Raw genomic sequence first — 13239 nt, forward strand, 5'->3', positions numbered from 1 at the left:
ACTGGAATTACCCAAGGGAGTATTTCGAACATACTCTCCACTGTTCTGCTAAGGCAGATCCATGGGAATGAGGGATGGAGGTGGTTTTAAATGCTTCCTTAGATGACTCTAAGTAAGACTCTCAATGGAGAAATTTCAACAGAGAAATGAAAATGAATTAGAGACACAGTCCCTTTTGTCAATTCCTACTAAAATATAGTAATTGTCTCACCCAATAGTCGCATTTCATTTTCATGATCTCTTCTGCCTGGTTGTTCATAATTAATCAGTTACTTATTTTGAATCCCCGTTGATTTTTCTCTCCTGAATATATTTAGAATGTGTCTACCTGTTTACTTTCAATTTCACCACCACAGTCCAGGCAATTATCTCTCTCAAGGAGAACTCTAATAACCAGTCTGCTTACATTAGCATCTGCCCTCTGAGCATCCCACGCCCAGAGAGAAACTTTAGACGAGAAAATCTGGTCAAGCCACCCTACTTAAAACTTCTCAATGTGTTCCTGTTGTAGACTGAAGATCAGAATTGTTCACGTGACCTCTGAGGTCCTGCATGAATCTGGCTCTGCCTACCTTTCCAGTGTTCTCTTGGGCTTCTTTAATTGCTGTAGCATCCTTGCAGTTCCTTGCACTTGCCAAGTTCCCTGTGCCTTGCATGGCCTTTACATCTGCTGTTTCTTCTGCCTGACATGCTCCTCTCTTCCCTTCAGAGTTAGTTCAAACATCCAGTGCTCAGGGTAATCTTCTCTGACAGACTACCCATCATCCCAAGCTCATCTCCTATTATAAGCTTTCTATGTGTTTTTTTTTTTTTTTTTTAAGATTTATTTATTTGAGAGAGAGAGAATGAGAGGGACAGCATGAGAGGAGATAGGTCAGCGGGAGAAGCAGACTCCCTGCCGAACAGGCAGTCGGATGTGGGACTCCGTCCCAGGACTCCAAAATCATGACCTGAGCCGAAGGCAGTAGCCTGACCAACTGAGCCACCCAGTCGCCCCCTATTATAAGCTTTCTTAAATATAACAATAGCTGCAATATTTACTGAGTGCTTATTATGTGCAAGGCACTGTTTTCTTATATTAATTTATCCTTAACTATAATCCTATAAGTAGGTGTTCCATAAATATTTCTAACTACATGCATGAACACATGAATGAAGGAATGAGATGAGATTAAACCCCTGAAATTTCACATATATTTTAGGAAGTATCTGCCTACTTTGAAGGGTTTTATGATAGTGATTTGCATATACTGAGATCACATTCAAAAATAATAAAATGTCAAAAATCTGAGAGAAGTGTTACTTAGGAAAGGTACGAATCTTCAAAGCTTTGAAAGCTCTCATAAGAAACCTTGTTTAATCAGACAAAGAATACTTGACTATAATTGGAATGAATCCATATGCGTCGCTACAGTCTACAGATTTCTACAAATGGAAGTGCTGAGTCAGTGGGCAAAGGCATTTAACTCTTACTAGGCAGAAATGTACTCCTTCCAAAATGGAGAGAAATTTACAATCTCATCAACAGTATACAACATTTTTAAGATAGATATTAAATCAATTTCCCTTTTAAATCTGTTTTATTTGCTCAGTTTTCCTATATGGATCATTCCATGAGGAAAGCACAGTATCTACATTTACAGCCTAAACATTACTCATCCTATGGTGTATTGAAAACATGACTTTCATGTTTATCTTAGAGAAAGGGGAAAGTGTATACATAATTTTAACAAAAACAAGAAGACAATCAGGAGACTAGAACAAAATCAGTATGGGGAACGCAGGCCTTTTATAAAATCACTCAGAATATATGTACACACTACCAAATTCCCACAACGCCTAACGCGTTACTCTGAAAGAAGGCACAAAATGTAGAACCGTTTTTCGTATTCACTGACTCCCAAAGGACATGTAAAATTTGGTTCTGATTCAAAAGCTGCTGCCCATTTTTGTGATGAGAATAAAATTCTGCTGTACCACTTCTCCTCCTCCACTACACTCTAGTACTGAAATATTAGGTAGATGACAACCTCAAAGGATCAGAAGGATTAACAGGTTGATAATCACAAACTGCTCTGCAAATTCTACTAGGGCAATAAATATTTTTATTTAAATTTTAAAAGTTGATGTCAAGAAAACTACTTTATTATGCCAATCATTCAAAAGTTTGTCATTCTTTTCCTGTATCAGAAGTTCATAAAACTTCTTTCATACTCTGGCTAACTTTCTGCCTTCAGGTTCTCTGACCATGTATGTATCCATCTTATTCTGAATCTAAAGTACTCCATCTAAACCAGGCATCACATATTAGAGTTGTTGCTCAAACAATAGTAATTTTTTTAAAGAGTTTATTTATTTATTTGTCAGAGACAGAGAGAACGAGCATGAGCAGGTGGAGTGACAGGCAGAGCAGGCGGAGGGAGATCCCAGGAACCTGGGATCATGACCTAAGCTGAAGGCAGACACTTGACTGACTGAGCCACCCTGGCGCCCCAACAACAGTAACATTTTAAATAACTTGTCAGGAGTAACTATGTTAAAAGCATTTTACTTAAAATATCTATGAAGAAAAACCAAAAGCAGAGCATGGAGAATTCTGGTAATGGCTCTATCACCTAGCAGTTGATGTGGGATATTCATAGAAAGTAAACGTGACTACATCTAGGAATAGTCTATTCTAAAGCTAACTTCTTCCATCAAGACATCTTTAAGTCTTCTTCAGAACAAGATAAAGACTTAAAAAATAAGCAGACCAATATATAAATATATTTATTAGTAAGAGAAAGAAGGAGTATAACTACTTATTTCTAAAGGAAAGTGGATATCAGAATTTGGGACCTGAAAGGCATAATAATATATATCCTTTCATTGCTGTAATGAGAAACCACCATAAATACAATAACTACTCAATATGAAGTTCAAAGTGGAATCTAGTGTATCAATGTGTTGCTTTAATTTCATACAGAGTATATGACTAAAAGTTGATAAATTAATAAATCACTTACCAATTTACTTGAGACTTGTGTCCATCTAGTTGAGGCTGAGGGACTATCATTTTTTGTTTTTAAATCCAGGTCTTGGGGCACCTGGGTGGCTTAGTCAGGTAAGTGTCTGACTTTTGATTTCAACTCAGTTCATGATCTCAGGGGTCATGCGATCGAGCCCTTGTGATGGTTTCCACACTGGGTGTTTGGAGCCTGCTTAGGATTCTCTCTCTCCCTCTGCCCCTTCCCCACCCCTGCATGTGCGTGCGCTTGCTCACTCTAAAGCAAGCAAGCAAGCAAGCAAGCTAGGCTTGTTCTATCCATGTATTTTAAAGGGGCTGGTAGCCTTTTAAACTACTAAAATGAAGTTATAACCTTTGAAACTCTGCTGCCAGATACATTAATTGGTCTGTTCATTCATTCTCTAAGTAATTCATTTGTGCATTCTTTAGTTCATCTGACTGTCCATCCATCCACTTCTCCAACCATCTAATCACATAGTGTGTACACCATCAGATTTGGAGTTCCTACACCTGTAACCGGCATCAGAATGTATTTCACTCTCCTCCACCATCTCTTTCCACTCTTTAATGCTCTGGAAGAACCCCAGCAGTGAAAGAAATCCATATCCTTTTCTGCTTACATGAATGAGAGGATACTTGCAGAACTCTGGGAAGACTATTAGAATACAAAGATGATAATCTCCTCTGTCAGACATCATGGAAAGGTTTAATTACTGATTGAAGTTACTTATTTTACCTGGAATATAGATGCCCCTGAGTCATACACATATGATCTAAAATAGTTTCACAGTACTCCTGCTTCAATTCCATATCGATCCCAACTTTGAATTTCCAGAAACATGTCAATATTGTGTCTAACACTTTTCCTTAAGCACTTTTATCCTCGTGTCTTTGCACGTGCTGTTCCTCCTCTTGGTGGTTCCTCCCACCACCTTTCCCGTCATCTTATCTTCCTTCATAAACAAGCTCCTACTCATCTCTCAAATTTCAGAAAAGTCAAAAGCAAACAAAAAAGTTACCAGAGTTCGGTGAAGGCAGGGGACCATTACAAAATCTCACCTGTATCTTGTGCAAGTACTGTTCTGTCCAGATGGAACGACTGGTTTAAAAGTGATGTGTGGGGAAACCTGCGCAGACAGCAGAAATCCCAGAGCAAGAACAAGGAGTGCCACAGTGGTACCTAAAAAAAATAAAAATAAAAAAATAAATAGAATTAAAAAGAAGTTTTACAGCAGAGAAGAGATGGCAACATTCTTTCAAAGCAGACTGGGTTTGGCAAGACATAGCTCTGAAAAAAATACCATTATCTTCATCGAATTATTAAAAAAAAGTGTTCCATATATATATATCTATATATGTATGTGTGTGTGTATATATATATATATATATATATATATATATATATAATCGAAAAACTTCACTAGCACATTCACTGCCGAACATGACAAGAATGAAATTCAAAGCAAATATATTTGCTAGCCAAGCAGGAGACTGGTAATGATTTTCATAAAAAACAAATGAACAAAATACAAAAAAACTCCAAAAACAAAAACCACCCCACAAAAAAATAGACACCTGGGTGGCTCAGTCAGTTAAGCATTTGTCTTCAGCTCAGGTCATGATCCCAGGGAGCCTGCTTCTCCCTCTGCCTGGCACTCCCACTGCGTGTACTTGCTCTCTCTCTGACAAATAAATAAAATCTTAAAAAACAAAACAAAAAAAAAATCTTGGCTTGCTGACAGTCTCACAATCAACTCATGCAACCAGCATGACTGAGAGCCCAAGATGTCAGAAGTATGAAAGGCGACAGACTCACACCAAGTGTTGCTCATGTTGCCAAGAAAATCGTTGTAACGGCATTGTTTCAAGTCCCGAATCAGTAAACTGAAAACAAACTGAACATTTCAAAAGCAGCTGACAGAACATTTCTTACTAAAGAGGAGTAGCACTTTCCTCATGACTTGAAGGTGCCAGAAAGGATCTAGCACATGTATTCACTTCCTGCTGGTGTCTGGAACTAGAATCTTTCAATTACAGGAACAGAGATTAAGTGTATCATTTAAAAGGCTCACTTTTGAGTCCCTGAGAGACATCCTGACAGTAAAGCAGAAAGTTTTCCAATTTCTGACTATTGTTCCAGCCATTGAGAGGATACAGAAAAAGAGTCACAGGAAGAAAGAAAAAAGAAAATAGGACTGTAGTAATTTATACAATTAATTTGAATGGGGCAATGTGTTTAAAATAGGGAATTTAGGGATGCCTGGGTGGCTCAGTTGGTTAAGCATCTGCCTTTGGCTCAGGTCATGATCTCAGAGTCCTGGGATCAAGTCCCGCATTGGACTCCCTGCTCAGTGGAGGGGCCTGCTTCTCCCTCTGCCTGTCCCTCCCCCTGCTTAGGCTCGCTCTAACAAATAAATAAAATCTTTTCCAAAAAAATAAAACAGGGAATTTAGGGAGGGCATTTACACAGCAGCAAAGTTTTTCTTATTAAACTGAGAGGTAAATTTAAGATATGACTAAAAATATTATTAAATGAATGGATAAAAGAAGAACTTTGGGAAGCACTGTGGAAGTGCAGTGGGATTATATAATGGCTGAGGTGTATGTGTTTAAGATGCAGGGGATGTGTCCAGTTAAATGCTGTGGTTAAGTTCCAATTCTGCCATTTCTTGACTTCTGGGATCTTGGATAAGGCACAGGACCTTCCCAAAGTTCAATTCTGTCTTCCATAAAATGGGATTTAGTGAAAATATTCACCCTGTAGAGCTGCAGTGAATTTTTTAATTTATTTTTTGTTTTTAAAAAGATTTTATTTATTTATTTGACAGAGAGAGGGAGAGAACAAGTGGGGGGAGCAGCAGAGGGAGAGGGGGACGCAGACTCCCTGATGAGCAGGAAGCCTGATGCCATGTGGAGCTTGATCCCAGAACCCTGGGATCGTGACCTGAGCCGAAGGCAGACGCTTAATGTCTGAGCCACTCAGGTGCCCTTGAATTTTAAATATCCTAATGTATTTGAAGGATTTTGGTAATGCTATAAAATGCTATTGTACTATCATAGTCATAAGAAGCAGCAGCATACTTTCCAAAATTGTAGAAAAAGGTTGAAAGAAGGCGAGGCCTGAGGGGAGATAAGAAGTCTATTTTTGCCATAATGGGTCAAAAAAGCCATGAACCTAAAATCACAGCTTGCTAGCTTTCAACTCAAACTAGGAATAGTGTGAGGCATTTCTCTTCTGAAAGATTATCAGAGCCCTGAAGCGGGAAACTGAAAAAAGGTCTTTAAGAAAGAGAGGAGATATATTAGGTCTATTATGAAATTCATCCCTCTCTCTTCAAACAAAACAAACCTTGGATTTTACGTGAATCCATCTATCAAAGAACCTGGGTCCTTATGTTTTTTTCCCCCAGATTACTTCCATGGCACATTGTTGTGGGGCAGGAAGATTTTTTTCAATCTGGAAATTCTGATACTTAAGATATGAAGGAAGCACGATACATTTCTTTCATAATTCTTATTAAATAACCTGTCTCCATGATAAAATAAAAACTCTAAGATGGCATGCCTAGTACACACTCACGTAAGTCCAGTTCTAATGCCTGCCCTAGAAGTACTGGTTGCATTAATGAATGGGCCACAGTGCCACAGATTTTTGTAATACTGAGTATTTTTTTTTTTAAAGATTTTATTTATTTATTTGACAGAGATCACAAGTAGACAGAGAGGCAGGCAGAGAGAGAGAGGGAAGCAGACTCGCCGCTGAGCAGAGAGGCCGATGTGGGACTCGATCCCAGGACCCTGAGATCATGACCTGAGCCGAAGGCAGCGGCTTAACCCACTGAGCCACCCAGGCGCCCCATACTGAGTATTTATTAAAAAAAAAAAAAAAAAAAAAAATCTTAAGACTATACAACTGAAGTCACGGGGTAAATACCATACACATTCTAGCTGAGGGTTCTGCAGTACATACAATGTATCTCTAGTATCCATCTCTTACCTCTAAAGTATGGAGAACTGACCATTCCGGATACACAAAATCCCTGAAAAGCTGATGACTTAACCCTTCTTAAGCAAAAAATTTATTTTATTTTAATGCATTTTGGATGATAATCCTTTAAAAAGTCAGTATTACACCTTTACATTCCTTATTATATATACCAGTGTTTCTCGGTCCTGATTTCCTATGGGAAGCTAATGCTTGGGCTGTACATAAACCTCTGAATCAGAGTCTACAGAAAACGGGGAGCAGATATCTGAGTTTTAAACAGCTCCCCAGGTTACTGGGCATCACATATGCCAGGGCATAACTTGTTTTTATACACACACACACACACAATATATGTAATTCATAAAATAAACTTTTTTAAAAAAAGATTTTATTTATTTATTTGACAGAGAGAGTGAGAGAGCACGAGCAGGCAGAGCAGCAGAGAGCAAGGGAGAAGCAGCAGGCTTCCCACCAAGCTGGGAGCCCGAAGCAGGGCTCGATCCCAGGAGCCTGGGATCATGACCTGAGTGAAGGCAGTCACTTAACCAACTGAGCCACTCAGGTGCCCATAAAATAAACTTAAAGAAAAAAGATTTATTATTTGAGAGAATGAGAAGGAAAGTGCGGTAGGGTGAGAAAGGGCAGAGGAAGAGTTGAGTCTAAGCAGACTCCTCGCTTCCCGAGGCCAGGCTCCAGCTCACCATCCCACGATCACAACCTGAGCCGAAACTAAGAGTTGGATGCTTAACTGACTATGCCACCCAGGTGCCCCAATATGACTTGTAAAACTAACTTTCTTTTCTTTTTTTTTTTTTTTTTAAGATTTTATTTATTTGACAGCGAGAGAGATCACAAGAGTCAGAGAGGCAGGCAGAGAGAGTGACGGGGAAGAAGGCTCCCTGCTGAGCAGGAAGCCCAATGTGGAACTCAATCCCCGGACCCTGAGATCATGACCTCAGCCAAAGGCAGAGGCTTAACCTGCTGAGCCACCCAGGCACTCTGTAAAACAAAACTTTAAAGATGATAAACTTCTTAAAGGAAAGAAATGGTATCTTAAATGACTTTATTTATGGAATACATTTTAAAATGATCACCTAGTCCTGTCATAGACTCATATACCTTTAAAGCTTAAAACTACTTGAATTACTTATTTCCTTTAATAAGTTATAGATGTTTGTGGCTGCCTGGGTGGCTCCATCATTAAGTGTCTGCCTTTGGCTCAGATTGTGATCCCAGGATCCTGGGATCTAGTCCGGCATTGGGCTCCCTGCTCAGCGAGAAGCCTGCCTCTCCCTCTCCCACTCCCCCTGCTTATATTACCTCTCTCGCTGTGTCTCTCTCTGTCAAATAAATAAATAAAATATTTTTAAAAAAGTTATAGATGTTTTATCAGCCACTTTTTGGTATTCAAATGATCATAGTTACTGTCAGATTGATCATTACTCTAATCCAGAGTTGAGTCCAATATAGGAAGGCCTTGGATTTTCCCCAGTGCTCTGTGCAGTTTGGGCACATTCTTTGTACTTTGAGAAGACTCTCGCGTAACTAAGTATACTGTGGCATTTGGGGATTCTGATATAATTTTCCCAATACTAATGTTCTTCTCAGGAAGTGGAAGTGTGTTGGATAAATCACGTGTTCAATAATATCTGATGCAAGAAGTAACTACAACTGCCTGGTGCAGGGCTGAATTATTAGTTAATACTTAGAAAAAAATAGTAATTCCCCTTCCCATGACTCTAGTAAAGCACACTCTGTTGTACGTAAGTATCCACTGAGGAAGCTGTTTGAAGTGTCCCCGCTCCAGACCCCATCTGCAGAGACCCTAATTCAGTACATCTGGGGTAAGGTCCACGAATACGTATTTCAAAGTAAGTACTCTCTGGTAATTCTGATGGAGACGGCCTATGAGTGATGTGTTCAGAAATATTGTACTACCAAGATATTTGGGGAAAAATAACACAGTGTTCTGCCTTTCTGATAAGTTATAATAAACCTATGTATATACAGACCTTCTTCTGTTAAAAGAATCAAGAGGTTGTCTTTAAATATGTAATGTTTATAAGCCATTCTCTGAGCAAGCTTTAAAATATTAAAAGTCACTGGGGCACCTGGGTGCCTCAGTTGGTTAAGCATCTGACTCTTGACTTTGGCTCAGGTAGTGATCTCAGGGTCATGGGAGGGAGCCCTGTGTCTAGTTCCCTGCTCAGTCGGGGATCAGCTTGATACTCTCTCCCTCTCCCTCTGCCCCGCCTCCTGCTCTCTCTGCAGTGCTCTCTCTCTCTCAAGTAAAGAAGTAAATCCTTAAGAAATTACCAAAAGTCAAAACACCACAGAATGTCTTCCATTTAAAATTATTCATGGATGATATATTCTATGTTTCTTTGTATAAAGAGTTCTTTTGTTCAGGTCTACATATGCATAGTTTATGTGCAGTAATTTCTGAAGAATGAATACCTATTCAAAAATTATTTTGATATGACTTTTTCCAGTAATTTACCCCAGTCTCATAAATCATGATTAAAAACATAAAAAGGGGGGCGTCTGGGTGGCTCAGTGGGTTAAGCCACTGCTTTCGGCTCAGGTCATGATCTCAGGGTCCTGGGATCGAGCCCCACATCCGGCTCTCTGCTCAGCAGGGAGCCTGCTTCCCTCTCTCTCTCTGCCTACCTCTCTGCCTAGTTGTGATCTCTCTCTGTCAAATAAATAAATAAAAATCTTAAAAAAATAAAAAAATAAAAAAACATAAAAAGGGGGACAAAGCTGCATCAAAGACTTTTAAGAAAATCTTCAACAGAACTTATAGCACTAGCATAATATTGATACCTACACAAAAACAAAAACATTGAAATAAGTATATAACTAGCCCAGAATCAACTGACATCAGAAAGTGAAATGAACATCTGTAAGGGTAATACTAATCCACTGTTGAACGGTACATTTTCTACTGAATGTGTAAACTTCCATCGGTCGTTATGGTCTACTACCTTTAAATCAGTTAAAAACCAGACGTGCGTCAAGAGCTCTATTTACACCTCCATGTACACGTAAAAGAGGAGACCTGTGACAAGAAACTAGGCCTTTCCCCTCCTAAACCACTGTAATAGCTACATCATCACTTTAATTGGCTACATAACGAGGAACTCTTGTGTCTACATGACATGCCAGAGCAATCAGTGCATGGCTTTAGGAGGGTGCACAGCTGGGGTGCTGGTGATTTGGGCTGAAAAAGAAAACAAGGCAGGAGAGAAAAGTGCCTCCAGCTGCTCCTAAAAAGCAGTCCCTGAACTCTCTGGGTACTGTCCTCCCAAGTAATTGTCTTAATACTTTCTCTTAATAGCCAGGGATGGGCTCTGGAAATCCTTGGAGCAGAGCATCTACACTGTGAGGTGAAACACGACATTGGCTAGAAGAGTTCCGGCAAGTTCCCGGATTCCGGGGATGCAAGCTGATTTCACACTAGGGTTAAAACGACAAAGAACCAGTCCATCAGTAAGAGTGCTGTGGGAGCTAAGATGTGCTGGGCACCTTGCAATCGGTGTCAGGAGAAACTTTAAACGCTCTGTGTGTATAAATGTGTTCGATCCTCTTTATGACCCTATGACGTGCAGACTAGAATGCTTTTTACGAATGAGAAAATGGAAACTTGCCTGAAGATAGAAAATTCAAACCCAAGCAGGAAGGCTCTAGACTGCAGTGCCTTAAAAACCTTCAGAACTGATGAGAAAGCGTCTCTTGGAATACAACAAATAAAGGGACTAGGCCGCTAGGGAAAAAAATGTTTTCCTCAGATCTCAAAAGCCAAATCCCAAATTTAAGAAGACCTGACATTCTATTCAAAAAATAAGACCTCTTGAGGGAGAAATATCCAGAGGCCCCATTCAAAAGGAAGAGCAGATACCCATTTAAAAAGTTTGAAGCAGCTGCTACCTCTTTTTAGGGTTGATCCGAACCTCAGGGCTCTGCAAACCCAATTTCTACCCAACTACAGGAACTTATTTTTGGTACATCACTACCTGATGGTCAACTATCCTTTTGTTCAGAGTTTACCATCCTAATAAGGCAGCCCAATTTATTGTTGGATAGTTCTGATTATTAAAACTATATTCTCCATGGGGCGCCTGGGTGGCTCAGTGGGTTAAGGCCTCTGCCTTCAGCTCAGGTCATGATCTCAGGGTCCTGGGATGGAGCCCCAAATCGGGCTCGCTGCTCAGCAAGGAGCCTGCTTCCCTCCCTCTCTCTCTGCCTGCCTCTCTGCCTACTTGTGATCTCTCTCTCTCTGTCAAAAAATAAATAAAATCTTTATTAAAAAAAAACAAAATATAAAACAAAACAAAACAAAACTATATTCTCCATATTGAGTAAAAATTATGCCCTCGTAACATCTACATCTGCTAGAATAAGGTATCTACTGGGTAATGCTTTAGTCTTTTTTCTTTCCAGACTTTTGGTTTCAGCAAGTTTATGAACGAACGGTTTTAACCTCCTTGTCCCTCACCTTTTGTCATTTACTCTTCTGCTTCTCTGTGTATGTCGGGCATTGCAATTACCTCTGCCTCTTAATCAGACAATCTCTGCTTGCCTTTCCCTCAGTTCAGCTCACATTATCAGACTCAAGTCCTTCCACTGCTTAGGCAAGAATACAGGGTGGGGGGTGCCTGGGTGGTGCAGTGGTTAAAGCCTCTGCCTTCGGCTCAGGTCATGATCCCAGAGTCCTGGGATCGAGCCCCGCATCGGGCTCTCTGCTCAGCAGGGAGCCTGCTTCACCCCCTCTCTCTCTGCCTGCCTCTCTGCCTACTTGTGATCTCTCTCTGTCAAATAAATAAATAAAATCTTAAAAAAAAAAAAAGAATACAGGGTGGAACATTCCACTCTTCCTTCTTGGGGGAGGGTTGGGAGAGACTATGTGTTCCAAATAACTGAGTTTGGATCTCAGAATGTATTTTCTCATTAAAATCTGGGACAAGTGCCGGAAGCACTGCTATTAGATGAGGACAAGTGCCGGAAGCACTGCTATTAAGGTATAATTTGGTTAAAATAGAATTTAGTTCATGCCAGTCTGGAAACTTTACATTTTAATGGAAAACGTATTCTTATTCTAATTAAACTTATAAAGGAGCTATTAGAAGACAGCTAATTGATAATTAGGAATCTGTATATATGAAAAAGACAAAATTATATGGTGCAACATGTGAGGACAATGGGAAATGTGGGTCTCAGTCTGTCAAGCGAAACAGAGAAAAAATAATGAAAGGTCAGAATCCAAAGACAAAAGATACTCCAGAATCAAAAAGTGAGAAAAGTTTTGTCTTATTTAGTTATTATAGAAAACACACTTAACCAACCTGAATTTACCTTAAATTTGAGACTGGTTCAAACATAAAAAGAATTTCTTGCTGTTGTGGAGAAATTATGTACTGTCAATATTCTACTGTTCAAGGAGCTTTGAAAAAAAAATGCTCCAAATTTACTTCCATATTATACCGAACTTAAAAATAAAACACGTTAAAAAGTGAGTTTATGAATATCAAATTTTTCAAAGAGGAACAAAAACCAATTATTCTTTTCACTTTTGTACCTTTGAGCAGAACTCAAAATAAGAGGAGCAGAATGTTACCCTTGGTAGATTCAAATTGTTCTTACAACTCCAGTTTCTAGTCACATTCTAGTTACATATCCTAATAGAGTTCTTTTTAAAAAACATTTTGTCTAGAAGAACCCTATTATTTGGCTAAGAGAACAAGATCATAAGTGGTACCAGTATTGTATTTTAGAAGGTGAACTTGTCATCATTAGAGAAAAGTTTATAATTGACTTCTTCATCCAGTCACCTACCTGCTAAGCTGCCAAAGGTAAGCTTCCTGCGGCCCACTTTCTCGACAAGCCAGACCCCCACGAGCGTGAATATGAAATTTGTGAAGGCTGTCACCGAAGCCAGCCATATCGCAAGTCTGTCATCTTCAACACCAGACATCTGCAGAATGGTGGCACTGTAGTACCTGTGAGTGAAGAATCAAACAATTGTTGCTGGTAGTTTTTCAAAGAAAAAGAACTGTTCATGTAGAAAGATACGGTAAACCTAAAACAACCATGAGTAGCTATAGTAATGGCATCAAGTTAGCATAGGAATTCATGCAAAGTGTTCAGAGGATCACCATACAGAGATTCTGTTCAGATAAATTTATTTTGAATTTTGTATAATCAAGAAAAGATCCTCAAGCAAGGAGACAGAAGGCTGAAGGCT

General features: G+C 39.4%; 1 protein-coding gene across 1 annotated transcript in view; it reads right to left on the reverse strand.

The window, feature by feature from the left end:
* SLC2A13 (solute carrier family 2 member 13) overlaps positions 1-13239 on the reverse strand; it is a 392202-nt gene that overhangs the window by 114025 nt on the left and 264938 nt on the right. Inside the window, exons 5-6 of the mRNA XM_046013090.1 lie at positions 12831-12994; positions 4067-4187 (exon numbers count right to left, since the gene is read on the reverse strand). Of these exons, the coding sequence (XP_045869046.1) occupies positions 4067-4187; positions 12831-12994 (285 nt within the window). The remainder of the gene's footprint in view (positions 1-4066; positions 4188-12830; positions 12995-13239) is intronic.

The sequence above is a fragment of the Meles meles genome, chromosome 7, assembly GCF_922984935.1.
Source record: "Meles meles chromosome 7, mMelMel3.1 paternal haplotype, whole genome shotgun sequence".
Classification (NCBI taxonomy): domain Eukaryota; kingdom Metazoa; phylum Chordata; class Mammalia; order Carnivora; family Mustelidae; genus Meles; species Meles meles.